Genomic DNA, 22,129 nt, shown 5'->3' on the forward strand with positions numbered 1-22,129 from the left:
ATGGAGATCCATAAAAGGGCGTCGGCTCAGGAGAGCCACCGACGGCCATCTAGTTTTAAGAAATCACATCACCAAGCGCGATGTTGATGGAGCAGATTAAGCACAACCCAGGTGTTAATGATAACGAGGAAGATAAACACTGCGTCAACAGGCACCAATGACTGAAGGCGAAGAAAGAACAGTGGCCGGTAATCCGGGCGACAACAACGACAATGACAACAACCACACCCCCATCACCACCGAGCCACTACAGCTGCCCAGAAACCTGGGCCTGATCCCCGCCATCAGCTACGTTGCGGGAGGCATCATCGGGGTGGGCATCTTCGTCTCCCCCCAAGCGGTTCTGCTGAACACGGGGAAGTCCGTGGGCGTGGCTCTGTGTGTGTGGACCTTCTGTGCCTTCCTGGCTTTCTGTGGGGCTCTCTGCTATGCTGAGCTCGGTCAGTCCTGTCTCTATCTGTGTGTCTGTCTGTGTGTCTGTGTGTATGTCAGTCTCTCCCTGTCTCTCTGTCTCTGTCTCTCTCTTTCTCTCTATTCTCTGTCACATTATCATGAAGTATAGCTTCTCATTTGCAGTTTTATTTCGTCGGAGTTTACTTCGGAGTTTACCAACAGAAAGTGACTAACAAAAAAGACTCAAGATCTATTTGTGATGCCATTAACAGACATACTGACAGGGGATGTACTAAATCACAAACTAGTACTAACGATATCACCCCAGATATAATTAACAACCATTTTTTAAGTACAAGTGAAAAGTTAATTACCAATGATAGATGGATAAATAATGATTTAGAACTGGTAACCGATTACTTCAGTCCAAAAATATAAATTCAAAAGTTTTCATCCCTTATATGTATCAGTACCCGAAGTTTTTGCCTCTCTAATCCATGAAACAGTCAAATACCAAAGATATACATGAACTGGATAGTGAGATCATGAAGATTTCTGCACCAGCAATAACAGAGTCTGTTACGTATATTCATAATCTGTGCATTTATAAAAACTACTTTCCTGTGTGTTTCTAATGTTTTCCCACTCTTCAGATCGGTTCTTCCTAAACCACTTGAAAAACTTATCCAAAAACATATACTGTGTCACTTAAACAAATATCAATTGATTCACCCAGTGCAGTCAGGTTTTAGGGAAAACCATTCTTGACATATTGCTCTGACACGAATGATCGATAAATGGCTCTTAAATATAAATAATAGCAAATTTTCAGGAGTTGTCCTCGTTGATTTTGCTAAAGCCTTTGCCGTAATAAATCAATCATTCTCTTCTCCCTAAGAAACTTGCTTCTTATGGCTTAGCTAATAATACTTTGCAATTCATTTCTTCATTTTTATCAGATCGACAACAATTGAACTGCATTAAGTCTTCCAAATCAACTTTTCAAGAAACAAGGTATGGTGTACCACAAGGATCGATGATTTACCTCTTTACATCAAATCTCATTGTGAATTGTTTGCCGACGACAACTCCATCCACTCCAACCATACATGTATTAAAGTTTTGACATCCAATTTACAAGACAGTGTGAACAAATTAGTTAGATGGACGGAACATAACCGTATGTCTCTTACTGCTAAAAAAAAAAGTAAATCATGTCTGTAACAACTTGACAGAAACGCCAGCTAATGCTAAAAAATGTATTCAATATCTTCATTTCCAATGTTAAGTCAAAAAACACAGTTCTTGGTAAAGTTATCGATAATAATTTATCATGGTCTGAACATATTACTTACTTATGTAAAAGAATGTCTCAAAAAATATTCCAGTTATCAAAACAAAAACAAAAACAAACAAACAAACAAAAACCACTTTCTAAATACACATGCCCGTAAACAGTTCTTTATTGCTCACATACAGTCAATCACAGATTATGCTTCTACGTTGTGGGATTCCGTTAGCGCTAATACTTTAAAACCTCTTACTAACCCCTGATTATACAAACGTGCTTTGAAATTAGTTCTATTAAAGTCATGTTCGTTAACTCCTAATGATTATTGGTCACTTGATATCCCCCCCATTGGAGCTAAAACTAGAATATAATATGGCTGTTTTTATGCACAAAATAATAAGCGGCTACGCACCTCCTTCAGTTATAAATAACTCCCCAGTAAATAACATAAGACATGTACATAAGTTGGATATACCTCTTCCAAATCCTGATCTTGTCTCACATACAGGGGGGCAACTTACTGGAAATTTTTACCATCACATTTAAAAAATATAACTAACCACAACAACTTTAAGCAGAATCTAAAAATGCACCTATTCACAAAACTTGACGTCTCGTGAAATCCAGTATTGCTTTCGACAATTTGTGGGTTCCCTCTCGCTCTCTCTTGAGTGAGTGCATGTGTGTGTGTGTGTGTGTGTGTGTGTGTGTGTGTGTGTGTGTGTGTGTGTGTGTGTGTGTGTGTGTGTGTGTGTGTGTGTGTGTGTCTCTCTCTCTCTCTCTCTCTCTCTCTCTCTCTCTCTTATTTTGCTTTGGGTGGATTGGCTGTAAATGGTGATATAATCGGAAAATACTGATGTATTTTGATTGCGTTTTGATTTTTTCTTCCTTTTACTCATTTTCGCTTCTTTAGCTGTATTCCCTCTTTAAGGCGAGGGCTGCATGCTAAAAAGCATGTTACTTGCTTATCTATTACCCTCGATAATAAAGAATTTGTCGTGTCTTGACTATTAATTTTTCGGCTGCTCCTGATTCTTCAACTAACTATTGCCACTGTGATTACTGAAGCAACCATTGCACACAGGGACACGTATCCGCAAGTCTGGTGGCACCTACACCTATATACGATCTGCTTTTGGGGACGGAGTGGGCTTCGTCTACCTGTGGATACAGCTGGTGGTGGTCAGGCCTTGTGCCACGGCTCTAGGAGCCCTGGCCGCCTCGGAATACGCCTTGAGATCTGTCTTCGTCTTCTGTCCCCATCTGGCCCCCGCCCCTGCCAAAGTGATGCTGTCTTTGTGCATCCTGGGTGAGTTGGGGGGTGGGGGTGGAGGGGTGTGTGTGCTGTCTTGTTATCGTGGTGAGACGAACACACACACACACACACACACACACACACACACACACACACACACACACACACACACACACACACACACACAAGTTCACCAATCTGATCAACTTATCTCAAAACCTACTTTTTGTGTTATCTAGATTCGTACAAAGTTGATCCGTGTGAAAGATATGCAGCCCTGTCAACTTAGCTCGTTTTTCAGTACATTGTCAGTTCTGTATTTGGGCCAGATAATTTGCGACCTGGTACACACACTAGCTGCTCCTACACAAATTTATCAGTCAGACATGTCAATCCTGCTACTGTCAATTGCGGCGCATCAGTTCCGTCCGGAAATATCTGTCCACTGACGCAACATCAAGACTTGTCGTTTCTCTCATTCTCTCTCGCCTTGACTACTGTAACTCTCTGCTGTCTGGTTTGCTTGCTTCACCCATTCAGTCCCTTCAGCGCATAAAAACTCTGCTGCCCGACTCAGAAAGAAAAGATATGAGCACATCACTCCTCTTTTGCAACATCTCCACTGGCTCCCTGTTTCACATATAATAAAGTACAAGATCAGCACTCTATGTTATAAATGTATTCACAAATCTGCCCCTTCCTATCTCTGTGGCTGCCTTCACCTCTGCACTCCATCTCGCTCTCTACGATCGGCTTCGGATCCACTCTGTTTACGCATACCCAGATTCAAACACTCGACTGTTAGCCGCCGTTCTTTCTCTGTCTCTGGACTTTGTAACTGGAATGAACTTCCTCTTTCGCTTCCTCAGGTGTCCACACTCAGCTCTTTCAAGTCTGGCCTTAAAATAGCCTTCTTTCCCTGCCTCTTCCTTGTCTTCAGTTTCTCCAGTTTAAAAGTTATGCATGCGTTTGAATGACTGACGCGAAAGCGCTTTGATTTGTCTCTGCACAAGATTCAGCGCGATATAAATATGATAATAATAACAATTATTATTATTAAGTTCACTGATCTGATCAACTAATCTGAAAATCTGCCTTTTGTGCTAATTTGATACGTACAGACAAATCTGATTCGTGTGAAAGCTCGCGAGGGGGTGGATGGGGACAGGGAGTGGAGGGGAGATAATGAGATGAGGTGGATAGAAAGACAGAAATATAATGTTGATATTTAGATCATATGTGTATTGGCCATAATTGTTTGAGCCACTGAGGTTTATTCTATTCATTTTATTTCATCAACTTTTTTTTTCATTGCGCACGCCTCTGTGTGTGTGTGTGTGTGTGTGTGTGTGTGTGTGTGTGTGTGTGTGTGTGTGTTGTGTTGTGTGCGTGTGTGTGTGTGTGTGTGTGTGTGTGTGTGTGTGTGTGTTGTTGTTTTGTTCGTGCAAGTGTGTGTGTGCGTGTTTGTGTATGTGTGGGGGTGGGGGTTATGAAAAACAGAGAGGGAGAGAGAGCGCGCATAAAGGGGGCGGGGGTGTGGGGGTGGTGGACATTTTCAGGGTAGGGAGGACATTTCAGAACGAGGCTAAAATGCAACAAAGGGGACATTTTGGCTGCTGAAAATGTCCGCAGGGGACATTATGAACGGCGAGAAAATCCCCGAGGGACATTTCCAGCGGTCAAGTTGTCCCCCGGGGGACAGTCTGGAATGCTACACCGGGACAAAAAACCTCCCCCGTACTGCGTCCACAATACGTATTTGTATAGTTAACGTAATGTGAAGTGTGAGCGTCAGCCTGCATTAAAAAATATTATTTCCCTTTTCGGACCCAGGAGACGTCTGCTGACGTCCTACACAAAAGTGCTTCCTTAGTGCCTATAAAACTTCCACTGACATTCTCCATATATTGCTATTTTCCGTCATCGGAGTTTGGCTCAAAGAAAACACACAGACTGTGAACGGTTGGCTTGGTGTGTCTGGATAATATTTTTTTTTTGAGTGAGTGGAAGACCCCCAATTCATCCTCGATAATGATTTGCTAACTGGACCACGTGCAACACACGGGGAACGGGGGATTACCTCATTTGACGTCGGAACATTTGATAAGCAGAGACAGTAGTCGTGGGCTTGAATAGCTTAGCAGGCTATTCAAATGATTATAGCTTAGTTTTATGATGGAGGTGGATCTCTCTTGCCTGATGATTCGTCAGAGCATGAACGTAACGACAATGACAGTGACGAAACTGATAGCAAAATTAGACGCTTGTTCAATCATGTTATCGAAGCATACAGCATTATTTTATTTCTTGTTATTTATTTATTTATTTTTGTTTTGAGCGAGTGACAGTTCCGAATGATGAGCGCCCAATAGCAGCCGTCAGTCGGTTCTACCCAGGTAGGCAGCCTGTTGTGTAAATGACCCCGTGTTTGTAAAGTGCTTTGAGTTTGGTCTCCGACCGAGGATAGGCGCTATATAAGTATCCATATCAATCAATCAAAGTTATTGGCAGTGACGACAGAGTATGTGCGCGAAGCGCGGGAAGGGGGGTGGGGGATGCAGAGGACAGAGAAGGGGGGTGGGGGATGCAGAGGACGAGAGCTTTTTGTCGCTGATCAAACGATTGACTTGTTGGAAGAGGAGGCAAGCCGACATGCACAGCACATTTTAGTTAGATCTGGGAGGGGAAATCTTTGGTGCTGAAAAGCTTGACTGCTCATTTCCGAGTATACGAATGACATTTTATGTTGACTGAATCCATGTTTGTCATTGTAGAGACAGTTATTCACTTACATGTCCACATTATCACCATTACTATTATCATTGTCATTATTATTCTGTGCAGGGCTGTTAGTGTTTCTCAACTGTTGCAGTACCAGGCTAGGAGCTATGATCCAGACTGCGTCCACTGTGTGCAAGTTGTCTGCCCTAGTCGTCATCATCGTCATTGGTGTCACTTTTCTCTTCAAGAATGGTGTGTGTGTGTGTGTGTGTGTGTGTGTGTGTGTGTTCCTTTTCTTGCTTCTAACGTCTTTTCACGAAGTTCCTGTGACCGATTTTAAAATCATTTGCGATTGTCAATTTATGAATATTCTGAAAATATTAGGAGAGGCAAGACTTTCGAGATTCATGTGCGATATCCACTTAATCAAACACTATGATTATGGAAACGTCTTGGCAGCTTACAAAATTTGTGATATTTCGAAAAAGAAACGGCTGAACTCTTTTATTCAGTCATATCCATGGATGCTTTCGGTAGTTAGTTGAATTACAGTTTAAATATGTAGATGTATATTGTATTGACAGGCATCTGTTTCTCTCTTTTTTTCTTTTTTTGTAAACAGAGCGTGAATAAAAAGAATAACCATTGTTTCAGGCATCTCTGAGGAGCTGGGTGATCCCTTTTCACCCCAGGATCTCTCTGTGGGCAGTCTCACACTGGCAGTGTATTCTTGTAACTACGCTTATTCGGGATGGTAAATGAGTTCGCATTCGTGTGTGGGCGGTGGGGGAGGAGGGACGTGGGGAGGGGGAGTAAAGGTGTAGGGGGATGTGGGTGTAAATGGGAACAGGTGTTAGTGCATATGTCTATTGGTGTGGGTGTGGGTGTGGGTATGTGTGTGTGGGCGAGAGTGGAAGTGAGTGTGTGTGGGGGAAATAGGCGAGCATGTGTGGGTGGGTGGGTGTACGTGAAGGTGTGCGTTTGTGTGTACACGTATGGGTGTGGGTGTGGGTATGTGTGTATGTGTGTGTTGGGGGTGGGGGGTGGGGGGGCAGGTAATGGGGGTGATTGGGGTGGGTGGTTTGAAGGCGTGTGTGAGAGGGAGGGGGAAGGGAAGGGTGATGCTTGTCTGAGAGTATCGAGGGTAGCCTCAATATTCGTGGCATTTATAGTTTCTTCTGAAATGTGTTTGGTTTGTTCAAGGGATAACCTCACCATGGCTACTGAAGAGGTGAAAAATCCGCAAAGGTAGGACCCCCACGTCCCCCCACACACACACACACACGCGCGCGCACGCAGGCACACACACCTTCCCCTCTTGTGTGTTTGCCTGTCGCTTGTTGAAAAGTGAGGAAATAAAACAGACAGACTCAGTTACAACCATCCCCTCACATGCGTCACACATCGCTAGAACCCAGCTTCACTCTTGAAAGGTGCTTTCGCATCTTCATATACTTCTTTGAGACTGTTATATCGGTTATTCTTCTGAGGAGCCAGTCGCATTCCTCGGACGGAAGAGCCTAGTATAGTCGTGACCCGCTACTAATTGTGTGTAGTATGGAACTGACCAATGGCGTAGTCCGGTCAACGTAGGCATTCAGTCACGTGTAACTGTCAAAAAGTTAGAACCAAGCAATGCAACTGGCTCCTGCACCTTGTCACTAACTCATTGGAATCGTAATACAATGGTCCTTGTACTCTAGACTATTGCGTGAAGGTTGGAAAGATCCATACACCTTCATTCACATTTTGGAGAACATCTGGGGGAGAATCACGCACACACACACACACACACACACACACACACACACACACACACACACACACACACACACACACACACACACACACACACACTCAAATATGAACGTAAATGATTAGAATTTGTTCCAAAATATTATCGTGAAACAATTTATTCCAAAATATTTTCGTTAAGTATGTATCACTACACAAACATGTATCACACTAACAACAACAGACACCCACACCCCAAAACTAGGACGGGAATGGCCAGAAAAAACAACAACAAAACAACCAGTCCCCATTGTGAAATGTTCACAGACCAAAAGGTTCGCCACGGGAGGTCAGCCTGCATTCTTCCGACAAACAACACGAATGAAGGAATCAGTTATTCACCCTGCCCCCCCGCCCCTCGCCCCCGCCCCCCCAAAAAACAAAAGACCTAGCCCCATGAATGACTATCTTCATGAAAGACTATCGTCACAGTTACCCGTACCCATATTGTTATGAAATGCTTTGAACGCATAGTTATCAAATGCAGTCTGTCATACACTGTTCCGTCCAATGATCAGCATCAGTTTGCATACAGAGCCAATCGAAACACTCGCCTTCATCACGCACACATACACACCTTGAGAAACTTCGTTTGTATTTTGTCTATGGATTTCTTATTAGCATCCAATGCCATCCAACCACATCTGATGGCACTGAAGCTTCTTTCCCAAAAAGCAAGTCCAAAGCTCGTTGTATGATTTATCGATTTTCTTGTCAACAGAATTGACCGTTCTCATCAAGCTCTTTCCTCTTTCAAAGTAACTTCAATCGGTGCTGCCCAAGGAACAGTTCTGTCACCTGTCCTGTTCACATTGTACCAAATGACTGCACTGGTACAAAAAACAAAATCATCAACAACAACAACGAAAACCCTTAACTAAATACTCTGATGTCTCTTTTCTTTCAGATCCTTCTCACTCTGTCTATTTTGAACTAGTCGAGATTTTTTCTCAGGAAAAGAGCGACCCTTGTTCCGCATTTCTTTATCAGTTGCACAAAAGTCGAAAGAGTGAATACAGGTATTACACCCAACACCTATCATAACCAAAAGAAATATTCAGGTCGACAAAAAACAAAAAACAAAAAAACAACAACAAACAAACAACAACAAAAAATTCCGCGGTATTTACCGCTGCTTCATTGATTTAGTTTTACCATTTTCTTTTATCTGCTAGTGCGGAAGTTTTAACTGAAGAAAAAGAACATATTGGGCAACATTGTAAATGTGTCCAGCAGTATAGTTGGTGTGAAACAAAATACAACACAGATCATTGACGATGACAGCAATATTCTCACAAAATAGGTATGCCACAAACCTTTCACATTCAGAGAAACGCTATCGTTTTTCCGACACTGAAAAGTTTTAGAATCCACAATAGTTTTAACATCATAAAATTCGAGATTGCATGAAAACGTTTCAATGTAGAATTTCAAAATCTAACTGAAAAAAAAAGTATCCGTTGTCCCTCCATTGTGGAGTGATGGCCTAGAGGTAACGCGTCCGCCAAGGAAGCGAGAGAATCTGAGTGCGCTGGTTCCAATCACGGCTCAGCCGCCGATATTTTCTCCCCCTCCAGTAGACCTTGAGTGGTGGTCTGGACGCTAGTCATTCGGATGAGACGATAAACTGAGGTCCTGTGTGCAGCATGCACTTAGCGCATGTAAAAGAACCCACGGCACAAAAGGGTTGTTCCTTGCAAAATTCTGTAGAAAAACCCACTGCGATAGGAAAATCGAATAAAACTGCACGCAGGAAAAAATACCAAAAATGGGTGGCGCTGTAGTGTAGCGACGCGCTCTCCCTGGGGAGAGCAGCCCGAATTTCACACAGAGATGTGGAGTGATGGCCTAGAGGTAACGCGTCCGCCAAGGAAGTGAGAGAATCTGAGCGCGCTGGTTCGAATCACGGCTCAGCCGCCGATATTTTCTCCCCCTCCACTAGACCTTGAGTGGTGGTCTGGACGCTAGTCATTCGGATGAAACGATAAACCGAGGTCCCGTGTGCAGCATGCATTTAGCGCACGTAAAAGAACCCACGGCAACAAAAGGGTTGTTCCTGGCAAAATTCTGTAGAAAAATCCACTGCGATAGGAAAAACAAATAAAACTGCACGCAGGAAAAAATACAAAAAAGAAAAAAAAAAAAAGGGTGGCGCTGTAGTGTAGCGACGCGCTCTCCCTGGGGAGAGCAGCCCGAATTTCACACAGAGAAATCTGTTGTGATAAAAAGAAATACAAATACAAATACAAAATCTGTTGTGATAGAAAGAAATACAAATACAAATTGTTCATTATCAGCCGTTTGTCAGTCAGTAAAATGTTTTGTGGAAATCTTTGTACTCCGACACCAGAAACATTCCACTGGCCATTCTGCTGTCTGTGGTGACAACGGCAGTGGTATACTTGCTGACCATCGTGTCTTACCATGCTGTGCTCACTACACCACAGATCGTGTCGGGGGTCGCTGTTGCTGCTGTAAGTGTGTCTGTGTCGCATATGCTCATCATCTGTTTATATCTTTAGAAAATGCAGTTTTGAAAAAAAAAGAAAAGAAAAAAAAAAGAAAAAGAAAGAAAAAGAAATAAATTATGGCTGTCCTATTGTCCCAAAGGTTTGGGATGGGATTCAACAGCTGCTAAGTTATTGAACAAATTAGAGAAATTCCGGAATTCATGTAAAGAACAGTACGTTTCTTTTCGGATGTATGAAACTGTTCAGTCTTTTATTTTTGTACTTACATTTATTGCAAACAACACTGTACGCATGCATGCAAGTGTAAGATTCGCTGCTATACTTGTAAGCTTTCATTACATTTCTGAATAAAACAAATACCCAAACAGAGTAGTTTGTAACAGTATGATTCTATTGTTTGCATTGAATGGAAAAGATGACAGCTTTTACTGAGCTTGTTGACGGGCGCAATAGCCAAATGGTTAAAGCGTTGTACTTTCAATCTGAGGGTCCGGGGTTCGAATCTCGGTGACGGCGCCTGGTGTGTAAAGGGTGGAGATTTTTCCGATCTTCCAGGTCAACATATGTGCAGACCTGCTAGTGCCTGAACCCCTTTCGTGTGTATACGCAAGCAAAAGATCAAATACGCACGTTAAAGATCCTGTAATCCATGTCAGCGTTCGGTGGGTTATGGAAACAAGCACATACCCAGCATGCACACCCCCGAAAAGCGGAGTATGGCAGCCTACATGGCGGGGTAAAAACGGTCATACACGTAAAAGCCCACTCGTGTATGTACGAGTGAACGTGGGAGTTGCAGCCCATGAACGCAAAAGAAAAGAAAGAAAGAAAGAAAGAACTGAGCTTGTTCTTATGTGTTCATGTAATGGATTAATAGTTACTCTTGCGAGAACGTAACAGTGCGGGCATGGCAGGGGTCTTACATGTCTGTAGGTATTTCGTTTGTCTGCACTATTATAGTCTGTGGATGTACTTTTACACGGCCCCATTCTTGTTCACTCGTTGCAAATTAATGTCCAGACATGCACGGGTTTGAACAGTGTAGACGTGGGTGAGCATAATTATATGTGCATATACGTTTCATCCTGCCTTGAAAAATAAAATTAAAATGTTCATTTAAAAAAAATATCATCGCTGTTTATAACCCTTTGACTGCTGCTGGCAATTATGTTCATAAGTGATGGGCTCTCACTTCACTGGGATGAGACTGAGCTCACAGGTCAGGACGTTGGTCACTATTCTCTAAATGTACTTCATCATGCATTACATTCGATCAGCAAAACCAATCTCACCATTGAAGATTCCACAGAAAGTAGAATTCTATTTCAAACTTATGCCACACTGGTATCACTTCACCAAGATTCAGCAGTCAAGTGGTTAACTCCGTGCTGACAGGTGTTCATGAAGCTGACGGTGCCTGTCTTGATGTGGGTCATCGTCCCCTGCATCGCCATGTCTGCCATTGGCATCGTCAACGTCATCATCTTCACTTCCACCAGGTGTTCACCTCTTCTTGTTTACTGTGAACCACAGTGATTGTTGTATGCCTCGAGTGGATGACATTTTGTTTGATTTGAAAGATCCGGTGTCATCCTTGTTTATTTCGAAAGTACCGTTCGTTTTGAAAACACCTATTCCTTTTGAACGCCCTGATTCAGGAGGAGAAATTTTGTTTAATGCCCAGTCACACATATCGGTAATTAAAAGACATTTTGTTAGAGTATTAATACATACATTTGAGTATTATCGTTTAGGAGATAGAGGGGGTGAATGGTCAGTTGGGGGAAACGGGGATTTGAAACATTTCTAAATTCGTATAAACGAAGTCATTAATCTAGCAAACGAAACGACAGATAATAAATGCAAAAGGTATATTAAAAAGCATTAAAGTTCTCAATCACTTGTGATGACACTCTTTCGTGCAGATAAGGCTTCATCAAATCACAGTAAAAAATTGTGTGCTTAATGGTCACATTACTGAAGCATATACACTTGACTTTAGAACAATATTCAGGCTTCACCGTGAATGATTTGAGGTACTCTTTGTTTCGAAAGGAAAAAAAAGATAGAATATATTGCGAAAGGTAGTCTTTATTGCGACATTTCAAAGGCAGTCTTCTCCTATGGAGATCTTTATTATCATTTTTTTAGGTTCTGTGATTTTGTTTATCACGATCCATTGCATGGCAATAAAGAAACACATTTTTGGTAGTTCCAGCTTCCGCGCCCGCTTGGTGGCGCTGCTCACATACCTTCATATCCTGAGTGATGCACTTAATCTGACTGATCTGTTCCAGAATTAATTTCATCGGAGGACGTGACGGTCTGTTTCCAGAGGTTCTCAGCATGATCAGCGTGTCCAGAAAGACACCAATGGTCTCTTCCCTCGTCCTGGTCAGTACTCCCTGGTTCAGTGCCGCGTTTGGTTTGGGGGATCCGTAGTTTGGGGCATTTTGTTTGCTATATTTTAAGGATGATGAAAGTTGATGTGGGCAATGACTATGTTGGCTTGGAAGGTCCATTGTGTGGAACTGCTTCACAGGGATGTGCTCTCGTGATAAATCTTGGCGTCAACCAGGCCCGAGAGTTGCAGACACCTTCAGTGTAAGTCAGGAAATTCGAGCAACACTCCCAAAGACACGTCTGTGAAGTGAATGACCCTCAACTGCGTGGTCTCAGTCATCCCATCTGAGGCCTTAGCACCCTTTCGTCTGATTCTGAGCTGACTGGAAGAAACCCCTTTGATGGGGCTAGAACCCGCGTGCCTCCAGTCGTTAGTTCGCGACACTATCCACTTCACTACTGCGGTTTATTTCCTTTGCAGGAAAGTGGCAGAATGGTTAAGACGCTCAGCTGCCAATACAGAGAGTCCGTGAGGGTGTGGGTTCGATTCCCGCTCTCGCCCTTTCTCCTAAGTTTGACTGGAAAATCAAACTGAGCGTCTAGTCTTTCGGATGAGACGATAAACCGAGGTCCCGTGTGCAGCACGCACTTGGCGCACTGAAAAAGAACCCATGGCAACGAGAGTGTTGTCCTCTGGCGAAATTACGTAAAATGAAATCCCCTTTCATAGGTACACAAATATGTAAGCATGCACTCAAGGCCTGACTAAGCGCGTTGGGTTATGCTGCTGGTCAGGCATCTGCTCAACAGATGTGGTGTAGCGTGTATGGATTTGTCCGAACGCAGTGACGCCTCCTTGAGAAAGTGAAAGTGAAAGTGAAAGTCCTTTGCAGCTTTTGTAGTATTCTTTGTTCGAATGTTTGTATAAAAAAAAAATCTTCACATCCTTTCTTGTATTTAGAACCTGTCCTGGGTGTCTGTGTTTTTTGGTGTTGTTAATGTTGGGAAGCCAAGCTGCTGAGGCAGAGAGGCAGGTGAGAAAGCAGCCCGAATTTCACACATTAGAAACATGCTGTGACCATAAAAACGCAATACAATACAAAGCGATACCATACGATACGATACGACAGACCCTCTCTGGAAATTCAGATGGATGACTAATGATACGATTCTGTGTTGACTACACACCTGTCACCTTTTGCCCTGCAGAGTGTGCTCGCTGGCGTGGTGGTTCTGATGGCCGAAGACATCAACTCTGTTCTGGGTTCCTACGCCTTGTTCAGGGCATCTGGAGAGACAGTGGCCATCCTGGGCATGTACCGACTGCGCCGTAAACACCCTGCTACCGATAGCACCTATGTGGTGAGTGTGTAAACACCCTGCTACCGATAGCACCTATGTGGTGAGTGTGTAAACATCCTACTAATAGCACCTATGTGGTGAATGTGTAAACACCCTGCTACCGATAGCACCTATGTGGTGAGTGTGTAAACATCCTACTAATAGCACCTATGTGGTGAATGTGTAAACACCCTGCTACCGATAGCACCTATGTGGTGAGTGTGTAAACATCCTACTAATAGCACCTATGTGGTGAGTGTGTAAACACCCTGCTACCGATAGCACCTATGTGGTGAGTGTGTAAACACCCTTCTACTGATAGCACCTATGTGGTGAGTGTGTAAACAACCTGTTACCGATCACACCTATGTGGTAATTGTATAAATACACAGCTAATGACCGCACGTATTTGGTAATTGTATAAACACCCTGCTACTGACAACTCGTGTCTGTTGAGTAGATAATGCCGATTGCCTGTGTGTGGTGTGCCAATGTTGTGTTTTCTGCTGATGGTGTACAGGCCTTCGTAGTGATTGTAGAAACACCCTGCTTTCTTTGCATATGCTGGTCACTGTCTAAAATTAATACATGGCAGCAGATGACCGTGTTGTGTAAATATCCCAAACGTCTGCACATATGTTGTGAACATGTCAAGTGTCCAAAGTTCACTGTTTGCCCATATACAGTGGTGAATCATCATCATCATCATGCAGGCCCTATAGAAGGGCCAGTGACGAACCTAACGGGGAATTATTGTTATTATTAGGGAGGGTGTGTAGGCCCGCTTTCATCGGAGTTTCGTCGGGGTTTCCTGGTTGTTGTTTTTTAGCGAGAACTGCGTGCTCATGCAAGTCTCTATTTCCTTTTTTTCACGTCACCGAAAGATTATAATTTGGTCGTGAAATCGCTGTTCTGACGAAAGGATTGTGAACATTTTCGGTGACTATTTTTGCAAGTTCTGGTTTTATAATTACACCCATTATTTGCTTTAGTCTGTGTTTACATTGAGCGTGTTTCTGATCATATATCTTCCACTACGTATTCGAACTGATCCATCTATAAACTCCACCGAAAAGTTGTCCGAACAAAAGCAGTGCAAACGAAAAGAAGCAAGTAACGGTGGTGGGCTGCCCATGTCGTAATGTGACCTACTTCTCGCTCTGAAAGCGACGAAAAGTCCACCACGCAAGCGGGCTGCACACCCTCGCTAATGTCATTGTCATCCTCACTGTCATGGTAATCATGATCATCGTCCTTATGCTGCAGGCCCCGACAGCAGTGGCTGTGCTGTTCGCAGGGCTGAACGTCAGTCTGGCCGTGTTGGCCATCACGCGTGACGTGTCCCGTTACATCGTCTCCATTCTCGTGGCCGTCGTCGGCATCCCTGTCTACTTCCTCTCCACTTCGCGCATGTGCAGCAGCCAGGGATCGCTGGGAAAACTGAATGGTGAGATGTGGCTTCAGTTAGAGGTGTGTGTGTGTGTGTGTGTGTGTGTGTGTGTGTGTGTGTGTGTGTGTGTGGTTATTAATGATTTTCCCTTCCTTTTTCTTTTCTTTTATTGCTGTTGTTGTTGTTAGTGGTGGTGGTGTTTTTGTTGTTGTTTTCTTTTTTTTTTTTCCTCAGAAGCAAGCTTAAGCCCACCCCTCCCCCCGCCTCTCCGCCCCTCCTCCCCTTCCCCCCGTGAGATGTTAGTGGTGTGTGTGTGTGTGTATGTATGTGTGTCTTGTCTGCGCACGTGCGTATGTGCGGTAGCAGCTGTGTATGTGTGTGTGAAATGTGAAATAGGAGAGGAGTGAGTGATGGATGGGTGGTATATGTCTGAGAGACACTGACACTGACACTAGTTTATTGAACAGGCCACAGCCCCTTTCAATGGGGCTTCACAGTCGACAGATACATTATTATTTACACGAGGGGAAAAAATTGCATTTGTATATTTTGGACTGCATTCAAGGTCTGGGATCTAAGCTTAAAGGCATAGAAAAGAAACTTCGCAAAAACAAAAATACTATCTTCTGGAACTCTCACAAATTCCAGATTATGAATTTTGTAATTGACAATATTCTGTAAAAACTTAGATCTTAAGTCTTCATACTTAGGGCACTCAAAAGTGAAGTGAATTTCGGTTTCAAGTGAGTTACTACAAAATGGACAATTCCAGTTTTCTTGATTCCTTGAATAACGGCATTTGTGAACATTAATCTGTGATACTCCCATCCTAAACTGAGCAAGGGTGTTACGATATGTGTTCATCCATAAAACATCCACGTATTTCTCTCTTCCAAAACAAGTCTTGTATTGTGTATATACCGAGTATCTTACACTATTTTCAAAGTGGTCATGCCAACGATAGCAAAATGAGTTGTACAGTCTTTCTTGAAAAATAGTCTCTCATGCCCACATCTAAACAACCACACTTGCTCAAATCCATTTTCACACAGAACATTTTGAACGTTGGTCGCCCAAGTGACAGTACCATTTTCATGCATTTTTAACAGTCTCAGTTTCAATAGCTCAAGGAGGCGTCACTGCGTTCGGACAAATCCATATACGCTACACCACATCTGCCAAGCAGATGCCTGACCAGCAGCTTAACCCAACGCGCTTAGTCAGGCCTTGAAGAAAAAAAGGGTGAATAAATAATAGATAAATACATAAAAAAGAACTATTACTACTAATAATAATACGTATAAGGCGCAAAAACGTGATGAAGTCAACATAAAAAAATAATAAGATAAAAATTAAAAAATTTTGTTTTAAAAAAGGTAATAATAATAATAATAATAATAATAATAATAATAATAATAATAAATAAATAAAAAGACAACAATGATGATAAATAAGCAAATAAATGTAAAACATGCAGACACACATTCACACATACACACACATATGCATAACAGATATGCACCAAACATGCAGTTTCACAGGTATGAAAGCACAGTCAAATACACATTTTTAACAACATTTTATAAGCTCTCTTTGAAAATAATTGTTCAGGCTGCTTCAGTAATCGAAACCAATATCTTATACATTTAATGACTGAATTAATCCATAATGGATACCTGCCCAGGTTCCCGTATACCATATCGTTAGGAGTCTTATCTGTGTCATGCAGCAGACGTTTACAAGCATAGAGCTGAATCCTTTCTACTTGTTCATATCTGTCAAATCCCCATATTTCTGCTCCGTACAACAAAACTGGAACAACCTGCGTATCAAACAGTTTTAAAAATACATCAGCTGAATTGCAGTCTATTCTATTCAAGGTTCTAATGATTTCTATTGTACTTCTATTTGCTGCCGTCCAACTGTGTCGTGTTGAAAAAGTTAATCCTAAGTATTTGTATGTATTAACTATTTCCAATTTTTTACCATCTAAATGCCATTTTCCCCTCAGTCCTAAAAACCCACCCTTCCTAAACACTAACACCTTAAATTTGTCCATATTTACAGCTAATCTCAGTCTATGTGCAGATTCTTGAAGATTGTTTAGTTGGTTTTGCAAGCCAGTCACTGTTGTGGATATGAGTGTGAGGTCATCGGCGAAAAGTAGTAAAAATAAGTCAATCTCCGCTGAGCTGAGGGACAATCCATATTTACCTTTCATAGTTATTTCATTTGCCAATTCATTTACTAGAATGTTGAAAGTGTTGGGCTCATACTACAACCTTGTTTCAATCCTTGCAAACAGAAAAAGTAGTCAGAAAACCCACTCCCACTCATCACACATGACTGTACTGTTTCGTGCATTGTTTGGATAATACGTAACATTTTCCCACTTATACCCGATTTCATAAGCACTGCTACTAGTTTGTGTCTGTTTACAGTGTCATATGCCTTTCTGAAGTCAATGAAACTACATACAATTTTGTGTTTTTAGAGAAATGTTTTTCAATGCCAGCATGAAGTGTGAAAATGTGATCTATTGCTGAACGTCCCTTACGAAAGCCTGCTTGTGCTTCGTTTAACAGAGAACTGTTTTCAGCCCAGAGATACAGCCTATCATTCATAATTTTGGTAAACACTTTACCCACAACACTTAGTAGTGATATGCCTCGGTAATTGTCTGGACTGTTGAATCACCTTTTTGTGTAACGGTACAATTATTGCTCTAGTCCATTCCTCTGGGAAAATCCCTTAACAAAAAGAAATTATACAAATAATGAGGCCAGGAGACGATATGATTAACAAATAGTAAAGAGTGGTAACTCGCTCCATTACACAAGGTACACAACTTCAAGTCAGTGATGCTTACGCTTCCGATTCAGCTAGCACACAGGTAAATAAAAGGTTCATTGGAACAAACTCAGACACTTCCTCAAAAAAGGAAGCGCCGGGCCTGTCCTTATACCAATCATTTGACATGAGCACACAGCAGCAAAGACAGAAGAAATGTGCAAACACAAATTAGCTTTTATTCAAGACTGGCCTCATTATTTGTATAATTTCCAGTGGATAAACTACTTGAAGTGCTTGGCAGTCTGTCCCCTTGACTTCAGATCCCGCTGAGTGCAGATCAGAGCTTTTCGTTTCTTTTGAATAGTCTCTGAAAAATCTTCCCTGACGTAAATATCCTGAAAATGTTCGGACTCCTTCAATTTGTAAGACTGGGAGAGAACGAGCGACTTCTGTTTGGATGACAAGAACCGGACCACAATCGCTTTGCCAGCGCCTTGCGCACGTTCGATGACAATTTCTTAATCGATTTGCATTCCCTCTCTAATGACCCGTTGAACTTGTTGTTCACATCTATCCCAAGACTGTTCTCCTTGAAGGCCAAAAAAGAGAAGGATATTCCGTCGACTTTGGTTTTCAAGGTAGTCACATTTGTTTTCGAGGAGATGTATTGCCCCTTTGAGGTCTAAGTTCTGTTCTCGTAATACCTGACACTCCGCCTGTAAGTCACCAACATCACTGGTCAGCTGGTTCTGAATGTCTTCTACCTGCTGTAGACGGCGGTCAATTTTGTCTTCAACACTCATCAGTCTGTCTTGTATCATTTGTCCTTGTCGCTGACTGGCAATTTCCATTCTCACAACACTTTCGTTCACAAGAGCTATCTCGCTGTGAAGCAGGGACAAAGTAGAATCAACGGCCTGATCTTTTCCGCCACTGATACTGGGTTCACAAGACTCACCTCCACCAAGTTCCTTCCCCGTCACTGGCCCTGGGTTGGATTCCACATCGCCACATGCAATGAGGAGGCATGCAACAAACACGAACACAACGACAACCAAGAATCAGTCGAAGAATCAGAATATAACGAACTTGCTGTGTTCTTTCTCTCTGTTTCCTCCTTAAGAACATGTTGGCACAAGCAAGCATTAAAAACGGCGACGTTACTTTCTCCATCGAGTAGCTGACAGAATCGCGAGCACTACCAGCATTTTTTTCAGAATACAGGCAGAGTTCGCGGAGCTTGGTGCTTCCTTGTAGTGTCTTGTGTCATTACAGTTCGCAGTGAAACAAAGTGACACAATCACACATCCTGTGAATACAGTGCTTACAGAACTCAGTGGTCAACGAAGCGAAATAAACAAAGTCCGTGCTTGTACTGCCATCCAACTTCTCCGCTTTATGAAGTTTTGAAAATAAAAATAAAAACATCCACAGCAGCTTCTTGTCTGCAAGTTAGACACTGGCATGATCAGCGGACCTACCTTTAGACGCTAGTACAGAGAAAAGTTTATGAAAGCAATAATAGTAACTGAAAAAAAAAATCAAATCAGAGTTGTACTGTAAAATGCACACCTCTTTCGAAGAGCAAGGATGCTTGTTCTGTCCAGTGCAGTGTTCACGAATGCTTGTCAAGTTCAGTTCAGTGTTCACGGAGCGCCGCAAAAAACACGTCCGTCTTGCTTGACGGTCGGCTGTCTGAGAGAGAGAGAGAGAGAGAGAGAGAGAGAGAGAGACAGAGACAGAGACAGAGACAGAGAGAGAGAGTACGTAGGTACGTAGGTATGTATTCGTGTATGTGTTTATGCATGTGTGTGAGAGTGTGTTGGTGGCATGAAGTATGTAACAGGGTAAAAGAGGCGGGAGACAGACAGACAGACAGACAGACAAAAAAGAGTCAGACCGGACAGAGTTCTGTCAAAGCCTGACGTTCCCTTGTGAAGACCCGCTGTTGCAGAATCATTCAGGCAGCAGACGTCTGGTTCACTGTTCACCAGTGATCAGGGTTCGAGGCCCCGTTTCGGCAGGTCGTTGTGTACTTGTGAAAGGCACTTTGCTCCGATTTTCCTCACCCCACCCAGGTGTGAACGGGGATGTGACGGGCTGGGGAAGGGTAAAACAGCAGGAGGAAAGTTTTGGGCCCCGCCTTTATATGCCGAACCTTCCTAGACACAGTAAATATAAAACCATTGTCCCGATGACCGCAAAAAGCTATGGAAGCTTTGGCCTTTAACCCTTGTGAACTATTCATCACTTAGATACGTGTACAAGCTCCGGTGCACCTTTTATTTACTCACAGTTCTTACACTTACCCTCACTCTGATGCCTGTTTCAGAATTCTTCGTAAAGATCAGCCGAAAACTGTTGCTGTGTGACTTCGCCACGAAAGTGTACTGATACATTCAACAACGGGATCCAGATGAAAGCAGAGGCAATGATGAACAGGTGTTATATGACTGCCTGGTCGTGTTCTTTAAGACTTTACGCAGGAATACTATGAACAACTGACTCTGTGAGCACTGCACTGCTTGGTGTAGTTCCGTAGCACTTTTGAAATATATTTTTCGTAGTTTTTGTTCTTCTGTTGTTGTTTTTTGTGATGATTTGTTATGTTACTTCTCCTAGTTGTTGTATACTTGTTTACTCGCTGTTTTTTTAAATATTTATTTTATTGTTGGATTAGTTAGCAACAAGTAGGAAGAAGCAAGAAACGGATTCTGTTCTATGTCCCGTCTCACGTACTGATTTTTGTAGACGTATGTTCAAAGGCCTAATCTTTACATTAAAAACTAGGAGAGGAGGATGGAATGAGTCGTTGGGGTGAAACAGGATTTGGTAACGTGTCTATGTTTGTTATCTGTTCTGGTAAAGGTATTTTACTGTAAATATCATGACGAATGATACCTGGTCATTATGACAATCAGTATATGAATACGATGATAATGATTACTAATTATGATCATCAGTTATGATTTAATCATGGTCGTTTGATGTTCAAAATGGAAGGGACATGGTGTAATTGTTGATTTTATATCACAGTGTTTTAGGTATCCCATATGGAGTGCAAATGTTTCCAGTAGTAGCCAGTGTGATCTTAAGGCTTGAGTTTCAAGAATGTAATACATGTCTGATGAAAATTAAAGCACCCATGTTTGAACTTTAAGTCTTCTTTATTGGCATCAGTTGATACATCGGTGGATGTGATTTTCTCGGGGGAAGCGGGTAGCCAAGAACGGTTTTTCCCCACTTTCATACACCACTTGAGGCATGAAAATATATATGTTTATAATTTCTGCTTCAGTTGCAATGAACTCTTATTTGCATTTTCATTACTGGGGTTTAAAACAAATTAACAAATATTCCTTTTCTTTTAACTGCAATTGTTTATTTTGGAGTTCATTTCGTTACTCCAAGAGATTTTTTTTTCCAAAGTCACAGAAGAAGTTTCTAATATCCTTTTTACATAATTTTCATTTATTTATTTTAGAAACACCGTTACTGTATCCATTTAACAATATTTCGAGAACAGCATTCATTTCTTTGACAAATGTTTGGTTCTTTGATAGCTGTTATTAAATTTTCGGTACCCCGATCCACGAAAAAGATCACTAGCATTCAGTTCTGTATCTGTTGAACTGTGGTCTGAACCATCGGGCTCAATAGTATGAAGGGGAAGAAGTGAGGCCGGCCGCGCGCCAGCTGTTCGCCATCTTGCTGGAGGCTACTGCCTGCCGCGAACGCCTCTCCCTCTCTCTCTGAGTCTCTCTAATTAAACTGGCAAATCTGTTGTGGCTTGGTTTTAATGTATACAAACAACTGGACAAGAGAGAGATGGAGAATTGAATTGGTTACTCAGCTGTAAAATGTTAACTGCGACGGAAACTTACAGGAGGGAGCGGGGCAATGAGAGAAAAAAGAGATAATAGTGATCAAACACGCACACACACACGCACGCACGCACGCACGCACACACACACACACACACACATACACACACACTGTTTTTGCCGTTGTTTTCTTGTTTTTGTTTTTTTGTTGTTTTTGTGGGACATCCAAACTCCAAGCTAATTTTTCTCACTTTCATTTTCTTTCCTTTTACTCCCATTCATGCACAGTTCTTTGCTTATCTTTTTTATTTTTTTTATTTTTTTTTTTTTTTATTGATGGGCAACATTTGTCGACTTAAGTGTTCGAGTTGCCATGAACTTTGTCTAAAACAAAGTTGGGTTATTTTTATCTAAAAAGTATTGTTCTATTTTATTTTTCAGTTATCTATCTCTCTTATTATTTTAAAGTTATTTATTTATTCATTTATTTCATTTCATCCTTATTTATTATTA

At 42.1% G+C, this 22,129-nt stretch overlaps 1 protein-coding gene across 1 annotated transcript in view; it reads left to right on the forward strand.

Moving 5' to 3' along the window:
* Positions 1-21,355, forward strand: part of LOC143294077 (Y+L amino acid transporter 2-like) — a 25,346-nt gene extending 3,991 nt beyond the window's left edge. The window contains exons 2-12 of the mRNA XM_076605498.1: positions 152-440; positions 2,769-2,993; positions 5,784-5,912; positions 6,315-6,414; positions 6,864-6,908; positions 9,805-9,928; positions 11,321-11,424; positions 12,223-12,319; positions 13,478-13,630; positions 14,876-15,056; positions 20,125-21,355. Coding sequence (XP_076461613.1) covers positions 158-440; positions 2,769-2,993; positions 5,784-5,912; positions 6,315-6,414; positions 6,864-6,908; positions 9,805-9,928; positions 11,321-11,424; positions 12,223-12,319; positions 13,478-13,630; positions 14,876-15,056; positions 20,125-20,186 — 1,503 coding nt within the window. The 5' untranslated portion in view covers positions 152-157 and the 3' untranslated portion in view covers positions 20,187-21,355. The remainder of the gene's footprint in view (positions 1-151; positions 441-2,768; positions 2,994-5,783; positions 5,913-6,314; positions 6,415-6,863; positions 6,909-9,804; positions 9,929-11,320; positions 11,425-12,222; positions 12,320-13,477; positions 13,631-14,875; positions 15,057-20,124) is intronic.
* Positions 21,356-22,129: the final 774 nt, after the last annotated feature.

The sequence above is a fragment of the Babylonia areolata genome, chromosome 19 (assembly GCF_041734735.1).
Source record: "Babylonia areolata isolate BAREFJ2019XMU chromosome 19, ASM4173473v1, whole genome shotgun sequence".
Taxonomy (NCBI): Eukaryota; Metazoa; Mollusca; class Gastropoda; order Neogastropoda; family Buccinidae; genus Babylonia; species Babylonia areolata.